Below are 18,869 nucleotides of genomic sequence, written 5' to 3'. Positions count from 1 at the left end.
ATTAAAAAAAGTGTTGTACTTGCTTAAGAGGAAATAACTGTTTAAGTGCGGATCTTGTGTCTTAAGTAGTTCTGCGTGCCGTAATTACTGGGGGAAAAGGGTAGTGGTATTATTAACCTATTGATGAGTGATAGGAAAAGGAATATAAAACAGAAAAAGGAGCAGAGGAATCAACTACAATGATTTAGGATGAGTTGTTCTAGACTAGATGATGGTCAACAGTGAACCCCCCCTTTACCCTTCCATAATAGTAACTAAAAAAATTGACCTTTACGGGCCAGAGTTGGTTTTAATACCTTATCAATTGCATCATTGCAAGCACATGTGAACACATTAATTTGATAAGAATTATGTATATGGTCAGTAATATATCAAGAACTCTGGAGTTGGTTGAGGAAAGAATGTACGTTCAAGAGATGGGAAGACCTCTAAAGAAAATAATTATGTTCGCTGAGGTTTTGGTTGTGGACTTGTGATTTAATTAAATTCCAACCAGAATTGTTATGAGGAAATATGTATATGTACCCAAGTAAAACCATTACTTTTCAGGTATGAAATTGAGTTTCAGCAGGACAAATACGATGGTGACTCAGTTACTTACTCTCCATAGTTTAAATTTCTTGTCGCACATGTTTTTTGTGATTGATCAATTCCTGCCAATGTAACGTAAAATATAGAGTTTTTTTTTAGTTCTCTTCAAATAAAGGCGGGACCGTGGGAGAGTGGGAGGGAATAGACCTTTGGACAGAAAAGCTGAAAAGTAGTTTATCCAAAATATCAGCTTCAATTTTTCATAGATAGTGGCACCCCATGAGGGCTTCAAATTGATTAGCTAGCCTCACTGATCGAACCACATTACATAAACAAAATACAATAATGCTGATTATTACTGCATGGTATGAAAATTATTGAGATAACATTTCACATTTGACAAGTATCTGATTCTGCTTTTGTTCTATTTTGAATCCCATTACACTATTTAACCTTGTGTATAAGATAATTCTGGCATCTAAATTCCTTCTGGTGACATAGTACATTAGTACTGCAAACATAAGGGAACAAAGTAGCAGATTCAATCAATCAAGAACCACAACATTTTTTTTTCTATTTTCCCTTTAGCAAAATAAGCCAAGCAAAAGAAAAAGCAAGCTCTTGTCACTGATTCTATTTCTTATGAAGAAGCGGACAACAGCAATCATAGACACTACCTCTCTAGTCCCATTACCTTTAATCATATTATTCCCCCAGTCCTAATTAATTACTACCTCTCCACGACCTATAATAACAGCTTCAACACTTTTCCTCAATCACACACTCTCTCCAATCATGACACATTTTCCTTCTCAGTCCAAATCTGAAATTCTTTTAAATTAATAACACCACCACACTCGTTCCCTCCCTTCCCAGACCATAACATGAAAAAAGTTTGTCATTGTCCCATATTCCTGGCACTGGCCTTGTGCTTGTGCATCCTCTGTGTTGCTGCAGAGGCTGCAGGGCAAAATGATACACTCGCTCTCACCGAATTCCGTCTCCAAACCGACACCCACGGCAACCTCCTCACCAACTGGACCGGCGCCGACGCCTGCTCCGCCGCGTGGCGCGGCGTGGAATGCTCCCCAAACGGCAGAGTAGTGGGCCTCACTCTCCCTTCCCTCAACCTCCGCGGCCCAATTGATACCCTCTCCACACTAACCTACCTTCGCTTTCTCGACCTCCACGAAAACCGCTTAAACGGCACCATTTCACCTCTCTTAAACTGCACAAGCCTGGAACTACTGTACCTCTCCCGCAACGATTTCTCCGGCGAGATTCCGGCGGAGATATCCTCGCTCCGCCTTCTCCTCCGCCTTGACATCTCCGACAACAACATCCGCGGCCCAATCCCCACACAACTAGCGAAACTAACCCACCTCCTCACGTTGAGGTTACAGAACAACGCACTCTCCGGCCACGTCCCCGACCTTTCCGCTTCCCTCCTTAATCTCACCGTACTCAACGTCACCAACAACGAACTCCGCGGCCACGTCCCCGATTCCATGCTCACCAAATTCGGCAATGTAAGCTTCTCCGGAAACCACGCCCTCTGTGGGTCCACCCCGCTACCCAAATGCTCCGAAACAGAGCCAGACACAGAGACTACCACGATAACCGTTCCTGCAAAACCGAGCTCGTTCCCGCAAACAAGTAGCGTAACCGTTCCTGACACTCCGAGAAAGAAAGGGTTGAGCGCCGGTGTCATCGTGGCGATCGTGGTGGCGGTTTGCGTGGCGGTGCTGGTGGCGACGTCGTTCGCGGTGGCGCATTGTTGCGCCAGAGGATCCACCTCTGGTTCGGTGGTGGGGAGCGAGACCGCGAAGAGAAAAAGTGGGAGTAGTTCTGGGAGCGAGAAGAAGGTGTATGGGAACGGTGGAAACTTGGATAGAGATAGTGATGGGACGAACACTGAGACGGAACGAAGCAAGCTTGTGTTTTTCGATAGGAGGAACCAGTTTGAGTTGGAGGATCTGCTTCGAGCTTCGGCGGAGATGCTCGGAAAAGGAAGCTTGGGAACGGTTTACAGAGCGGTGCTCGATGATGGTTGCACTGTGGCTGTGAAGAGACTCAAAGACGCTAACCCCTGCGAGAGGAACGAGTTTGAACAGTACATGGATGTTGTAGGGAAGCTCAAGCACCCCAACATTGTTAGACTAAGAGCTTATTATTACGCTAAGGAAGAAAAACTTCTTGTCTATGATTATCTCCCCAATGGAAGCTTGCATGCTCTTCTTCATGGTTAGTTAGTTACTTTACTTAAGTTGTTTGATTAAGGTATATAGTTATAAACCTTGATTGTATTATATTATATAGGGAACCGGGGACCAGGAAGGATTCCGTTAGATTGGACCACGAGAATAAGCTTGATGTTAGGTGCAGCTAGAGGTTTGGCACGGATTCATGCGGAGTATAACGCATCAAAGATACCTCACGGGAACGTGAAATCTTCCAACGTGCTTCTTGACAAAAACGGCGTCGCTTTAATATCTGACTTTGGCCTTTCGCTGCTTTTAAACCCTGTTCACGCGATTGCAAGGTTGGGAGGGTACAGGGCGCCGGAGCAAGTTGAGGTGAAGAGGCTGTCGCAGGAGGCTGACGTGTACGGCTTCGGGGTGCTACTGTTGGAGGTTCTGACGGGTCGGGCTCCGTCGAAGGAGTACACTTCTCCGGCGCGTGAGGCTGAGGTGGATCTTCCGAAGTGGGTGAAATCGGTGGTGAAAGAAGAGTGGACTTCGGAGGTGTTTGACCAGGAGCTGCTGAGGTACAAGAACATAGAGGATGAGTTGGTGGCGATGCTGCACGTGGGACTGGCGTGCGTGGCGGCGCAGGCGGAGAAGAGGCCGTGCATGTTGGAGGTTGTGAAGATGATTGAGGAGATCAGAGTGGAAGAGTCTCCTCTGGGAGATGATTACGATGAGGCTCGCTCGCGCACTTCGCTTTCGCCTTCCCTTGCCACCACCGAAGACAACCTCGCTTGATTATTGTCTCATGCATGCTTGTCATTTTTAGTTCCATTGTGTGTTAGTTACCGTTTTCTTTCTAAAACTTTGCTGTTCTTGCACTTGTCTTCAGATATCACTCATCTATTCAATTAATCCATGGCCATGACCCGAGTTTGTGTATATATAGTTAATTCAGTTTGGGTGTAAATAAATCAACTTTAAAATTAAGCACAACTAATCTTCTGCGCAGTACATGTGCCTTCATCTTATAATACAGTGGAAGAGGCAAATGAAGACCGATTGCCTTTTCATTTAGAGCCATTGCCTACATAATTAATATGTTTTTTCGTTGTGTTATTTTTTTTTTATTTTTCTAAAACTTTAACTCAACAAAAACTTATTTCGCATTCATAATACAAGTAAGTTTCCATTGAATAAAGTAATAATAGAAACTTATTTTTGTCAAAAATATTTTCACCAAAAAATGTTGGAGTGCCCATTTCATTGGCAAAAGGAAAATGAGAATAACAAAGCCCTCCAGAGATGAAAGGAGAACTTTGTCACTGAAAACACAAAATTGGATTTTACTTCCTGCAGCCCCACTCTCACTATTGCTTCCGGTTGGGCTCCCAATTTGCACTGCGGATTGGCTTTTTGGAATGTGATGGAGGGTAACAAGAAGCAATACTGTAGTGCATGAAGTTTTAGCCCATAAAATCAGTCCAGAAGCCCATATATAATTGGCAAGCCCATTCATCAATAATTGATTGGGCAAGGGCTTGAGAATATACATTGTACTGATTGTAGAATTAACTTGAAGAATATCAGATCAAGAGAAGGGGAAAACACTAAAAAAGAATGGAATAAATAGAGACATGGAACCCACGGAGGCAAACTATGATAAAAAAATTGGGATTTAATATATAACTACGTATCTAATTTTATATATATATATATATATATATATATATATATATATATATATATATATATATATATATATATATATAACTTTTGTATCAAATTATTTTGTCTTTCTTGATTATATATAAATAGTATTTTAATAATTTTTAATAATATTTATTTTTTAAAAGAAATTTAATTTCTTTAATTAGTATTAAGTATCGTAACATATTTTGTATATCACTAATAAAATATATTTTATTAAACAAATTAATTTAAGAAAGTTGAATTAAATTAGAAACACGCATATTTTTATATTTTAATTAATAATAATTTTTATTCGTTAAAATATAAAAATTCTAAATCATTACCGTATATATCTTTACGAGACTAAATTAAAGTGATGATAAAAAATATTTACGAGACTAAATTATTAAATAAAATTACTTGAGGAAAATACATTATCTAACACAATTTTTTTTGTTAAATTTATAAAATCGTGAGTGTGTCTCTTTACAAGGCTTGTAAAATATTACAATTTCTAATAAATTTTGGGTACTAATAAAAAATATATTTAGAATAGAATAGTATACAAAAAAATATTATATATATATATATATATATATATATATATATATATATATGTTTATGATATTCCTAATAAATTGAGATACTTGGGCATTGTTTTCAAAATGTCCTTAACTCTTAAGAATGATTAAAACGTCATCATATTTGATAGTATTTTGAAATATGCTTTTCAAGTTTTGACTCCCCAATAAGAGATCACAATAAAAAGAAGAAAAAAAACAATAATTACGTTCAGAAAATGAAATCACAATAATATTTATTTGTTGACGGAATAGAACTTATAGAATAGAAGTAAATTTCAGTCGAGACCGGTAGGCACGACCCACAGAATTTGATCTGTAACTAACAAATTAGATGGGCCATGCAAATCCTGAGGCTTGAACTTTTACACAGAATCAAAACAACTTCAATTAAGTTATGTACTTACTGAATAGAATTGCATTTGGATTTTGGATACTTAATGATTAAAATAAAATTATTTTATTATTTAAATATTTGTATTATAAGTTTAAAACTAATTTCATTTCTATATTCATTTCAGAGGATCTGCATCCTATATTTGAAGTGAAAATGTCAAAATCGTGATTTAGATCAAAGTTACAAGATAAGACTTCTGTCTGAATTATGATTTAGGAATTTCTTTTGTAAAACAATTAAGCACACTGTGTTATTTTCTAAATGTGAATTTTATTTTATATTTAGTAGATAGTATTGTTTATTATTTAATAAATTCTATGCAAGGTTTGATAAAATTTTACAAACAAATACAATATTAATCAATCTGTATTTACTTATGTAAAGAACATTTTTTTAATTTAATCCCTGAATTACAGCTTGAATCCGTGCTTTACCGCACACCTTATCTTAAATACCATGTGCTGCTCAGCTCAGCTTACCTTTTCGTTTCTTCCCATGCTTCCCACTTCGTATTGGGATGAGTGTGTACCATATATAAGGATGTTCCAAGCTTTAATTCAAATTAGACAAGAATAAAATTAAACTAATTTGATATTTTTTAATTGAATAACTTGAATAAAGCCTCTTGTGATATTTTTTATTGAATAGTAGTAATTCTTTTTGTGTGGTATGAGAATGCTCAGAGCTTTAATTCAAATTAGAAAGAATAAGTTGGAATTGATTTATTTTTTGAATTGAATTCTAAAGCTTATTATTCTTTCCTATTTGAAAATTAAATAACTTTATACAAAGTAATTTTAACTACATGATTTAATTAAAGAAAGACACAATAGTGTCTCACATACTATGAAAGAAAAACAACCAGTTGAAAAGAGTTAAAATTTTCCATTTTGCTTCCTCCTTCACATATATAGTATATTATTTTTTATTAGGAGCTCTGCCATTTGTGCAATTAATCAACAAAGCGCAACAATAATAGAAGTTTTATTTATTTTTTGAACACTTCTTTTAATATAAAAGGAAATAACACAAGTCAAGAGTAAATAGAGAAAACATTTCTTAATCCTATTTGATTGGTTAGTTTTTAAGTTTTAAGCCAATCTTCAGCATGCCAACCAAATAAAGCCATAGGAAGATTATATATTTTGTTTAGATATATAAGACATTAGGGGAAAATATATACACCTTTAAAATTGGGAGAAAGTAGGGAAAAAAACACTCGTGAATATAACCTATTTTAAAATAGTTATCATAACTTTTGAATGTGAGAGAAAAAAAAAGTAGAAAAAAAGTCCTCCACAATCACATATCAAAATAAAAGTCCTTCGTGTAACAGTGGAATTATTTTACACGGAAATTAATTTTACAAAAGATCATCACGTCTCAACCTTTTCTTCCTTAGACAAACAATTTCTCTGCACCGAAAGGGCTAAAAACAAACAATGTCACTTGCAATTCATTTTTTTTTTTTTTGGTTGTTGGAAATTACAACTCATTTCACAGGAAAAGCGTTGTACTACTTACTAAATAAGCAAAACTTTAAAAAAAAATACAACATTAGGTATTATGTAATTAATGTTACCGAGTACTAACTGAATAAAAATTGAGCCATATACTCATTATTCTTAGGTTTAAATATTTTTAATTTCTTAATTTAAAAATAACTCATTTTTAGGGTTTGTCATAGTCATTGAAACAGATATTGATGACACATAGTCATTGAAACGGATTGTCAACACATAGTCAGCACTCGGGTGAGCAAGCTCCTAAGCCTATCTGAATATGATTCTATAATAGCTCAGTGTAGAGAAAAATGCCTAGTTAATCGACATATTTTCAGAAACAAGGGAACTCAGTAACTCATAAATTAACCAGAGCAACTGAATTTCAAAGTTGGTCTCATTTTATTATGTAATTTTTGGATTTGATTTTTCTTTGTATGTTTTTCATTAAAATCATACAATTTTCATTATTTTTTAAATTAGATGTTATCATTAAATATTAATACACTGATTGTGTATTATTATTTTAATGAAATAGTACAAGAACAACATGGAAAAAGACCGAGAAACCAAATCTGTAGTTCCTGATCATATTCACTTTGAAATAAAATAAATATGTTATTGTAACAAAAAAAAGTCATTTTTAAGCTTGAACGTGTGATAATTTTAATTCTGATTAAATTAAATTTATGCTATTCTTAAATCTGATATGTAAAATTGCAAATTTTGAGCCATGGAAAAACAAATCTTTAACCCTTAAGTCACTTCTTTTAATGGAGTAGGAATTCTAGGTAGGAAAAAAGTTAAGTAAACCGAAAACATGAAGTGGTTAAAGAAAAGAAGGGTCAAGAGAAGTAATATAAGAGCGGAAGCATATTCCTAAAACTTTCTTCAAAACAGCGTTGTGTCACGCACGCCACTGCTCATCCAACTTCTTCTTCTTCTTCTTCGCTCTCTGTTTCTGCGTGTGCGCGAAAAAAAAAAAGCAAAAATGCATTCCAGTCACTTACTTCTCGAAGAACCCATTCGCATGGTTTCCATCCTCGAACCATCCAAGCCCGTGAGTCTCTTCTTCTTATTACTCTTCAACATTCTTTTCTTTTTATTTTCTTTCTTTCTTTCTTTCTTTTTTAAATATGTTTTGCGTTTTCAGAATTTCTTTCCCGCAATGACGAAGATCGTTGGTACCCTGGGTCCTAAATCTCGGTCGGTCGAGGTTATTTCTGCTTGTCTTAAAGCTGGAATGTCAGGTATGTGTCACTGTCTCTTCCTTTTGCTTCACTGTTATTCTAATATTTTTCTCCTTTTTCTTACTCTTCATCGTTTTTTAAACGCTTATTTGATGTGAGATTATTTACTTTTTTTTTATTATTGCAGTGGCTCGTTTCGACTTCTCTTGGGATGACCCTGAATATCATCAGGAAACTTTGGAGAATCTGAAGAATGCTATCAAGACTACTAAGAAACTCTGTGCTGTGAGTTTTTTTTTTTTTTATCTTTTTCTTTTCTTTTAACTTAAACAACATTTTTTTGGTACAAACATTCTAAAAAAGTGGATTGCTTTGGGAAGAAGTTAGAAATGAAACCCTTGTGTTTTACATGTTTGGTGTCTATTTTGTTAGGATTAAGGTTTTACTGAGTGCATGGGGAATGTCTATTTATGTCCCTACAATTTGTGTATGCATGCATTGTTGTTGGTTAGGTTTCTTGTGTTGTGGGATTTGTTTATGTGATGGAAAGGAGCTTAGTGTTTGTTGGTTACTCTCTATTGTTGCCTTTACCAGGTTATGCTGGACACCGTTGGTGCAGAGATGCAGGTTGTTAACAAAAGTGAGAAAGCGATCTCGCTTGAGGCCGATGGCCAGGTTGTTCTGACTCCTGACCGAGGACAAGAAGCATCGTCGCAGATACTGCCTATCAACTTTGATGGACTGGCAAAGGTTTGTTAATGCTTTCAGTCTTCTCACCATGATATTACGTGACTGACTTGCTTTTTATGTACATATTTTCTAGGAATATTAACTTGAGTGATTTCTTTTAGTCAGTTTTACTCTTTGTTGCCTGTGGTCTTGCTTGGATTGGAATCAATCTCAACTTGCAACCATTGCTTAGCTAAAACTAGCTGTAAATTTCAGCTATCTATGTGATTTTGATCTCGCTTATGGTGTTATAAATAGTAAATTGCATTTGCATAATTCCTTTTGCTTGCATTGTTATTTGTTATTTAATACAATCCATATATTGTGTGGACTCATTTTATTTTTCTCCAATGCTTTGTTTGAACCTTAATCTTGTTTGGATTGTTTACAGTCAATGAAGAAGGGAGACACCATTTTCATTGGTCAATACTTGTTCACTGGAAGTGAAACTACTTCTGTATGGCTAGAGGTAATATGAGTTGGGCACAGAAGACAAAATTTATTCTGATAAGCCTCTTTTCATTTTTTTATTATCGTGTCCTTAGTTTTTTTTTTTTTTTCTTAAAAATCTATATCAACCATTGGTTTGAGTCTATATTGTGATTTTGTATAATTGAAGTTAAAATTTTGCTGATATTTTCAAAATCAATAGCAATGGCATAGGTTGACAAAAGTAGGAATAGTTGAAGTCCTTCATGCATGTTGATTTATACCTGAAACTATGCAGGTATCCGAAGTTAAAGGGCAGGATGTCATTTGTACTATAAAGAATTCCGCAACATTGGCTGGGTCATTGTTCACTTTGCATGCCTCTCAAGTTCATATTGACTTGCCTACCCTCACTGATAAAGACAAGGAGGTAATTCCTGCTTTTTACTTCCATGTTTTAACTAGTTACCTATCATCAAAATGTATAGTTTGCATGTGCTTTTTCTTTAAAGTTTTGGGCTATTATTTTTTCCTTGCAGGTTATAAGCACCTGGGGAGTAAAAAACAAAATTGATTTTCTATCATTGTCATATACTAGGCATGCTGAAGATGTTCGCCAGGTAATTTGTGTTCCACATTCTTTACTTTACTTTGGTTTAGTCTTTTGGAGTTCACAATTAGCCATTTAATTTATTTTTCTATGGCTGTTTCAGGTTTTCTATTAACATATTTTTTTGTGTTTAAAATGTAGGCCCGTGAATTCCTTTCTAAGTTAGGTGATCTAAGCCAGACTCAAATATTTGCAAAAATTGAAAATGTTGAGGTGAACCGCATTTTTCCATAATTTATTGGACAGCTTAGTTTCTCTGTAAATTAGATTCCTATCAGCTATTCTGATTCAATTGCATATGTACACCTGTGTGTTTTCTAGGGATTGACCCATTTTGATGAGATTCTACAAGAAGCTGATGGTATTATCCTTTCCCGTGGGAATTTGGGCATTGATCTTCCCCCAGAGAAGGTGAGATGCTTGCAATTAATCTTCTTTGTAGATTGAAGTGATGAATTATATGATCATTAACTGTCTCCATGAAGTGAATGCCTGCAGAGATGTTAATCAACTGCCATTTGCTTTTGTAGGTATTTTTCTTTCAAAAATCTGCCCTTTACAAGTGTAATATGGCTGGGAAACCTGCCGTGCTTACACGTGTTGTGGATAGCATGACTGACAACTTAAGACCAACTCGTGCAGAAGCCACTGATGTTGCCAATGCTGTTTTAGATGGTAAGTCACTGGTCATATGATGACACTACTCGGCTGTCCAGGAAATATTTCCCTTCTCTATAAGTTTAGATTTAGGTGCCTTAAAATTTTCTTATTAGAATAAAATCGTAATAACCAACTCTATTTAATGCTCAAAAGTTCTGATTTTTAGTGCATATTGGATTTGGAGGTACAATGGTCTAGAATACTGTAGACTTATGAAATTGGTAACTTGGCTGACTTGTACATTGTAATATTCTAGATATTGTAAAATAGTGAAATTCAACCAACCTATAGGACATAGAAATATGAGCAATGCTCTGGTACAGTGTTGTGCTTGTGCTTGTATGAGAAGTGAATGTAAGTGAGCTGAGAAATTGAAAGTGCCATGTCTGCTGTGTGCGGCACAAAGGAATTGAAAGTGAATGTAAGTGAGAGAGGAAGTTAGAGAGTGGTGAAAATAAGAAAGTGAAATCATTTGCGATTTGTGAATGTGAGAAAATTGAAGTGTGTTATGAGTGTCATTGTATTACTGTACGCAAACTATGAGTGATACATGATTTTTTTTTCTCTACAAGTCTACATTCCTTATGTTATTTGTCTTCCATTTAGTGCCTATCTATTTGCTTGAGCCTTGAAGTTGTCTAATGAGTTGTCAACATTGGTTTGCATGGTAACTTCTAACCTTCTGTAGGTGACTATCGAAGGCAGGAAATATTGCTATCTTCATTTTCAGAATTAGGCCTGTTTGTTTCAATAATTTAGTTTTTCGTTCATTGGTGCCTATATATTCAGCGTGCTTGTTGCTGTGCTTTTGACATTTGTTTGTGTGTTACCCAGCAACCTTCATTAGTTGATTCATAAAGACGATCAATAAATATTTCTCCTTTCATTTTTTCTGATTTTGACCCTTCAGTGATTTTGTTTTTCTTAGTGTTTGTTCTGCATGGTTTTGTTAGAATCATTTAATGGATATTTGTTGAACTGTTATTAATAAATATACAGGAAGTGATGCAATACTTCTAGGTGCTGAGACCTTACGTGGGTTATACCCTGTTGAGACTATTTCCACAGTTGGAAAAATTTGTGCAGAAGTAAGTGCACTTCGTTGCTCTTTAATTTCATTTGATACTTAAAATTTGTTCTAGATGTTGATTTTGGATTTTAGGGAACATTTCTGATAAAATTCTTCTGTTTACTATGAGCTCTGTTGCCTAAATAATTTGGAATTGTGGTAACTTCGTGTTGTGGTTTGACAACTTCATGTAAAAACACTTCTAATTTTGCAATTGTTTGATTGGGGAAATTCTTAGGCTCCTTCTAGTTTTTGTTGAAGGCATTCAGACAGATATACTGAACTGCTGTATTTTTACGTATCATTGACTTTTAGCATTCCTTTGTAATTTGTGTACTATTTTATTTCCGAAGTTTTATCTAACTAGATGAAGATACTATCGAATTCATTTAAATAAAATCTTCTAATAAATGCTGGAAAATATGTTGTTCTTGCCTATTCTTTTTCTTAATATCTATTTCTTGCTAGCATTTTTGCTTTTTCTATCATATGGTGGTTTGAAAGAATACCTTTGGATAATAGTGTGCCATTTTTATGTGAATGTGAATCCTTTGTTGGGAGAGTTCTTTTGACTCATGAAATAATCTCTTATTTGAAATTTCACTCAAAAAAATACTGGCTGAGATCTCCACCTTCTATTTCAGGCTGAGAAAGTTTTTAATCAAGACCTTTATTTTAAGAAAACCGTCAAATATGTTGGAGAACCCATGACCCACTTGGAATCTATTGCATCCTCTGCGGTAATCAGATTTTAACTTTTCCTCTTATTTTATTTTACGCTGGTTCATTGTGCTTGAAATGGTGAGACTGCAAAAATAGGGTTACTGTCTTGTGAGTTGTGACATAATGGTCGCATATTTTGGTTGTGATATCAGCATCTGCTCACAGGGTAAGGATGCATGAATCTGACCCTCCTTGATCCCCACATTAGAGGTAGCCTTGTGCTGTGGGCCAGTTTTTAGTTTCTAGTGCTTGCCTCTATCTTAAAAAGTTTTTTTTTTCTATTATTTTTGCTTTCTTGTCTTGGTGATTGGCTTTATTTAATCTTTGAAAGGATGATTCTTATATGCAAATCCTACTTGTTTAGGTACGAGCAGCTATTAAGGTGAAGGCTTCTGTTATTATTTGCTTCACTTCTTCTGGAAGGGCTGCAAGGTAGTGTCTCAACGAATAATTTGATATGAACATGTTCATATTTAGTATCTTGGAAAATGAATATTATGCATCAATTGTTGTCCAAATCAATCTTTCTTCCCTGCATTTCCACTTGTGTCTGTAAGGCTTTTCTAAAAGCATCGCATGCACTTTTCAGATTAATAGCAAAATATAGGCCAACCATGCCAGTTCTCTCTGTTGTGATCCCCCGACTCAAGACAAATCAGCTGAAATGGAGCTTCAGTGGAGCTTTTGAGGTTAGATCTTTTTGTTTCATTTGCATCTTATTTTCTGTTAGGTGTCCATCAATGTGATTGACACCCCCTTGTCCTGCTGACAGTTTGAATTCTATTACTGATATGATTTTATATATAGCTTTGGTAAAAAAACTAAATTGCCTGATTTTAAGGATTGTATTTGATAAGACAATTGAGTTTAGGACATATCGTTGCAAGTAAAAAACCACTATCACACCAATGATTAATGAATGGAACTTTGTAGGGTGGTTAATTGAATAACTTTCTGAGTTTTTGTTAAATGAACTTCTAACAAATTCCATTGTGTTGAGGTAGAATGTCTGTATCATGTTCATACAATTTTAAATTAATTCAAAATCGTTTTTACTCTATTGAGATCTATTAAAACTATGTATAATATATTTTTCAAACAAATGAAAACCACCAACCAGGTCACAATTTTATTTAACTTCTGAATTTATACGCTCAAGAACTGCATAAAATTAGTTATTCTATAATTAATGCATTGATCCAAATCATTTTCTGTAAGAAACAATTGAGTGGTGTTAGGTTCTGAAAAGATACATCAACATTAGTTGCCCCCCTCCTAGTTAAATTATAGTTTTTAAATAAATCAGTTTTTTTGTGCTTTGCATTGCTAAGAACATTTTATTCCAGGACCAACTGCCAACTCATTTGTGGGAAAACCTATTTACAATTAATGTAATTAATATACTACTTCTCTATTATATGTATTTGTATCAATTATATTTTACAATCTTGTTTTTACTGTCAAGTATTGTCGATTATAATTATTTTTATCTACAGGACAATTTTACATCTCAATTATAATAGTATCCAATTTCACTCTCCAGTTTTCTCAGCTGTAATTAACTGTATCCTGTGTAAAGGAAATACAACCATGAATCGTATTGAGCTTTGGAAGATGATGCTGTACTGGCCTGGATTTGGAAACATTTGTTCCGTCTAATGATTAGACACTTGTATTTACCAGGTTTTATATTGTGTTATGTATGTTGGATCATCTTGTTTACCAACTTACAATTCAATTTTTTGACACAGGCTAGGCAATCACTTATTGTTAGAGGCCTCTTTCCCATGCTTGCCGATCCCCGACATCCTGTAAGTCATTGTTTCACGACTTTATCTGTATTGTTTATGGGATTGTTCTTTTTGGGGAAGGAGCTGAGTGTTGAATTTAGATCAAGCCATAAAGAAGCTAGAATATAGGGTGTGCTTTTTTGGGTACTGTTTATCTGTTTATACACGTTGCTTTACGATACGACCACCCCATCACTTAATGATTGGAGACTTAACTAGACATTGATCTCATACTTTGCCTGCAGGCCGAGTCGACAAGTGGCACAAACGAGTCTATTCTAAAGGTTGCCCTTGATCATGGAAAAGCATCAGGAGTTATAAAGTCACACGACCGAGTAGTTGTTTGCCAGAAAGTTGGTGATGCGTCTGTGGTTAAGATTATCGAGCTTGAAGATTAAGTGCATTGATCTAACTACAGTTTAGGCTTTTCTGTTTTTTGGCCTGCAAGTTTTTGGCAGTCGCAGATCATTCTGCTTCCACATTTTGAGGTTATCTCCACCGGGTTTGGTGACTAGCTATATTTTGTGATTGAAAATGAATGTTAGGCTAACTATTATTACAGGATGTCAAACTTAAAAAATAATAGGGAATATGTTCGATGCCAATTTTTTGGTTAAAGTTTTCCACATGGAGAATGTAAAAGGAAGTGTATACGTTCTATATTGTAGCAATAGCCAGTTGTACGACGTTATACGGTTTGGTGGTATACATCTAGGTCTAGTTATGAGCAATATTGTGGTGTGCTATGGTTTCCAATGCATACGGGCCAAGCAATTCGTAATTGAACATCCTTTTATATTGATCTGATTTACTTACCGGAGTTGACTTGTTTACTTACCACGTGACTTTTGCTGGATATGATTATGATTAACATTTATCCTCTTATTATTTGTTTTCTTAATCTTATGAAACATAGTATGATCCTTTTTGTATCAATTCAGAATTTCATCTACCTCCATTTCTTATAATTTTATGTTGGTTTTCAACTTTATAATTTAATACATATCCACTCATGTACAAAAAATTATCACTTGTCACGGGGGAAACTAGAGATTAAATTATGAATTTGTATCTTTAAACGATTAATGATGATTTCAGTTTAAAGAACATTAGTCTTTACCCTTTATCATCAAGAATAGTGGTTGATCTGAAGTCTGATTGTTAACTGTTGAGAATATTTATCATTAGGAGCATCGCTTTAAGACTTTAGGACATGATTTGTCATCCAAGGTTAAAAATAAGGCTAAATTAATGTTTACTCAACAATTTTATCGAAATTTCATTGATTTTATTTTAGGTTTAATTATTAATTTGGTGTTCAAATTTTTAAAAAGTTTAAGAAGTTAAATTTAATCCACAAGTTCTTAAATGAATCAATTGCATTCTCAAATTTTTTAAAAGGTTTAATTTGACTTTCAAGTGTTTAAAAATGAATCTAATTTAGTCCTCAGACTTTCAAGTGTTTATTTTTTAAATTATATTAAATGTTTTAATTTAATCCTCAATTTCTTAAAATTTGGGGATCAAATTTATTTATTTTAAAGAATTTAAGGACTAAATTGAATATTTTAAAAATTTTAGGATTAAATTGATTTATTTTTAAGAATTTGAGAATAAAATTAAATATTTTAAAAATTTGAGTATCAAATTGAAAATTTAAAATAATTTGAAAACCAATTGATAATTAAGCATGTTATTTTCTACTGTGATAGGGCATAATTTAGGCTATATTATAATTCATAATTGAGCCACACTTTCAAGAAGCGCCTGTGGCCTAATGGATAAGGCGCCTGACTTCTAATCAGGCGATTGTGGGTTCGAGTCCCACCGGGCGTGCTCCAAAGTTCCGTACCATCATTTTTGTTTTGTGACTTTTGTCCATTCAAACTTCAAAGTGAGCAAGTTACGCTAGCTTTCTTTCCAATTTAAGATTATTGTCGGCACCATAATACTAATAACTTATAACTCGTCGCTTTGTTCTTTTCTTCAAATGATAAAGCTATATTGCCTTAATTGTAGCAAACACAATGTAACATTTCAACTTATTCTGTCATTTTTCTTCAGTTTACTTTGTTGTTTTTTGTCCCCATTGAGCACCTCGTGTATAAAAAAAAGTTTTATTCCCAGAAAAATCATTTCTGAGTAAATTTCCCTATGAAGTGGTTATAAAAATAGAACTCGAAGGATGTAAAGATATTAATTAGTTAACAGTTAACACAAGAAAAAAAAAACTGTCTACAAACAAGCATACTATATATTTGAAATTACATAGAATGAACCCAGAAAATGAACAATCATTTTCATCTATTTCGCCTAGTCTACATATGCTCTTAAAATTTCAATTAACCATACATAAAATTTACACAGTAATTTCTTCTAGCCTAGCTAGGTAGAAGAATGTTGCTGTTGATGCTGCTGCTGAACATTAACCAATTCAAGCTCCTTATGGCGAAGTAGCAAGACCATTCTTTCTATTTCCAACCTCTTCCTTTCATTTTGAAGCTTATCTTTCTCCATTTCCCTCTCCTTCTTGCTGCTAAACCTCGCCCACTTCAACCGCTGCTTTTCCATCTCAAACGCTTGCATTTGATAACTCACCTGCTGCTCCTCCAACTGCACCACCTTCTTCTTCATCCACTGCTTTTTCTCCCAAGCACTCTTCCCTCCATCTTGCAACACACCACTCACTTCACCATTCAACTGCTGCATCATCTGTGATGATATCGATGAAACACCGAAACCTCCCTTATTCCTTGCTCTCTTCCTCATCACATGATCATTTTCATCCTCCTCCATACCCCTTGATCCTCCTTCTCCTGATTCATCTTCATCCTCATCAGAAAACTCATCCGAATCATCGTCCTCAATATCCTCATCCTCATCCTCTTTCAACATTCTTAGACTCCCCACCCCATTTTCTGATGAGTGCAAACACTGCTGCTGTTGATGGTTATGTTGATGTAGTGGCTGATCAGTTGATTGTTGCACGTTGGAAGTACTGCCACAGTTGTTGTTGTTGTTGTGGCCACAACTGTTATGGTAAGCACACATTTCTCTGAAGAACAAGTGCTTTGAGTTGAGGAGCTTTCGAACTTCTTCCTTCATCTTTGGTGACAGATCCATAGTGTCCAACAAGGTTTGGTTCTCCACCACCCGACATGCTGTGCCCTTGCCTAGGATGTCGTTGACCCTCTTGTATCTCTTGTTCAAGTCATTGAACTTGTCTTCACATTGCTGAGGAGACACATAGTAACCCTTCTCCATCATGCCCCCTGACACTGATTTCCATTTCCCTTTCTTTTGAAGCAACCCAGAGGCTTTCTTCTTGGTGGGGTCAGTGCCTTCTGAACCAGCCTCGTCTCCAATGTAATAAACCGCCATTATTAAGAACTTTACCATGGTGTCCGTCCACTTCATTCTATGCCATGGTGACACTTTTCTCTTGGGGTCTCCGGAGCTATTGTCTTCTGCTGTGAACACTGGTTCATCTTCATCACTGAGTGTGATTTGTGACTTGTTGGATTTAGTGGCCGAAAAGTTGTAGCCATGTTTGATTGATTGCTGAGGTGGTGGTTGTTGATGGTGTGTGTCAGTGTCGTGGTTAGTGGTGTAGGAAACCATTTGGAGATGGTGCAAAGGGTGGGGGTTTTGCTGGTTTTGAAGGTTTGGTTGTTGTTGTAAAGGGTTTTCTACTCCTAGCAAACCACTACTTATGTTAGGAAATATTCCACCACCTAGTGCATTGGGTTCCATCAACTCCTAATAAAGTCCACTACTTCACCAATATTTCTATATATCTAACAAAATTTCCAATTTTCCACCGCTAAGAAAATTGTTTGTGCAAAGTTAGAATGAGATTGGAATTTCAAAAGGGGCTAAAAAGCAATTGACTAAAGGACTCGGATTAAGAAATTAAGAGTGAGATGGACGTAGTGTAATTAACATCATAAGTAACATTCACCTCACCAACTCGCTTGGCATGTGGCAAGTGTCAATGGTATGTTCTTCCACGAAGACCTCGTGCATGCTATATTATTCCTCGATCAGCTAGCTTTTTGAAAGACTTGGCAGAAGTCAATGATGGAGAGAAAAATGCAAAAAGGGAGAGACGGTATTATACGAAGGGTGATGATGCAGAAGGATCTTAGATTGGTGCGAAGTTAGAAGAAAGACAAGGATATATAGATATATAGCATATAGTAATACAAAGGGTGAAGCAGCTGGTTTGGTTATGTTAGTGCTGACAAAAGAAAACTGCCCATGGTTTTGTTTGGAAAAAATGACCCACAGGTTTTGTGCCTAATGGGCTGGTCCACGTCCTCTTAAACTGTCGTTTCAACCAGGACAATGGATTCTGCATACATGGTTATTCTCTCTTGTGCATCCTATTTAAACCTTTTTATCTATCACTGATGATGTTTTTTCTTACGTAAAAAATTACTGGTGATTTTAATCCCGAGTTAAAGGAAAATTTACACATTGTGATTACAAAGAAAATTTTTACACATGGTGAAAATCATGAATACAAGTTCTTCTAGAATAAATCATTCTTTTCCATGTAAATGCAAAATAGGATTTTTAAAAACTATAGTGTGTTTTATTTGGATGTGTTTGATATAGAGGTGAGAAATAAAATTGATGGAAATAAAAAAAAAGAATAAAAATAAATGAGAAACAAAATGATGCGTAAAATTTTTTGATTGAAAATAAATAGAAAAGAAATGAGGAAAAATGTAAGGTAATGAAAAAAAAAAAAGTAAGAAAAACTGCATGCCGATTC

The 18,869-nt window shown here is 35.1% G+C and overlaps 3 protein-coding genes and 1 non-coding gene across 5 annotated transcripts; 3 read left to right on the top strand and 1 right to left on the bottom strand.

Moving 5' to 3' along the window:
• Nucleotides 1-1,332: 1,332 nt before the first annotated feature.
• On the top strand, nucleotides 1,333-3,651 carry LRK1 (leucine-rich repeat receptor-like kinase 1). The gene is made up of 2 exons (NM_001317664.2): nucleotides 1,333-2,775; nucleotides 2,851-3,651. Exons 1-2 carry the CDS (start codon nucleotides 1,416-1,418, stop codon nucleotides 3,513-3,515), a joined length of 2,025 nt encoding a protein of 674 aa, NP_001304593.2. The 5' UTR covers nucleotides 1,333-1,415; the 3' UTR covers nucleotides 3,516-3,651.
• A 4,071-nt stretch (nucleotides 3,652-7,722) lies between these two features.
• On the top strand, nucleotides 7,723-14,894 carry LOC100807864 (pyruvate kinase 1, cytosolic). 2 transcript variants are annotated; one of them, XM_003521384.5, is made up of 16 exons: nucleotides 7,725-7,949; nucleotides 8,043-8,139; nucleotides 8,267-8,364; nucleotides 8,674-8,829; nucleotides 9,200-9,277; nucleotides 9,536-9,667; nucleotides 9,777-9,857; nucleotides 9,989-10,060; nucleotides 10,169-10,258; nucleotides 10,378-10,522; nucleotides 11,507-11,595; nucleotides 12,221-12,316; nucleotides 12,664-12,731; nucleotides 12,889-12,988; nucleotides 14,051-14,110; nucleotides 14,335-14,894. In XM_003521384.5, exons 1-16 carry the CDS (start codon nucleotides 7,881-7,883, stop codon nucleotides 14,485-14,487), a joined length of 1,584 nt encoding a protein of 527 aa, XP_003521432.1. In that variant the 5' UTR covers nucleotides 7,725-7,880; the 3' UTR covers nucleotides 14,488-14,894. The 2 variants fall into 2 exon arrangements, with proteins under 2 accessions (XP_040870071.1, XP_003521432.1); XM_041014137.1 differs by lacking the exon at nucleotides 14,335-14,894 and having other exon boundaries at nucleotides 7,723-7,949; nucleotides 13,843-14,105.
• Nucleotides 14,895-15,852: 958 nt separating this feature from the next.
• On the top strand, nucleotides 15,853-15,925 carry TRNAR-UCU (transfer RNA arginine (anticodon UCU)). The gene has a single exon. It is a non-coding gene; the product is annotated as a tRNA-Arg (tRNA).
• Nucleotides 15,926-16,192: 267 nt separating this feature from the next.
• Nucleotides 16,193-18,242, bottom strand: LOC100808934 (Myb/SANT-like DNA-binding domain-containing protein). Its single transcript, NM_001255872.3, has one exon. The coding sequence runs from the start codon at nucleotides 17,840-17,842 to the stop codon at nucleotides 16,475-16,477; it is 1,368 nt and encodes a 455-aa protein (NP_001242801.2). The 5' UTR covers nucleotides 17,843-18,242; the 3' UTR covers nucleotides 16,193-16,474.
• Between the last annotated feature and the right edge of the window lie 627 nt (nucleotides 18,243-18,869).

This window comes from Glycine max, chromosome 3 (assembly GCF_000004515.6).
Source record: "Glycine max cultivar Williams 82 chromosome 3, Glycine_max_v4.0, whole genome shotgun sequence".
NCBI lineage: Eukaryota > Viridiplantae > Streptophyta > Magnoliopsida > Fabales > Fabaceae > Glycine > Glycine max.
The sequence above is the reverse complement of the archived record's forward strand: the minus strand, read 5'-3'. Positions and strand labels throughout refer to the sequence as shown.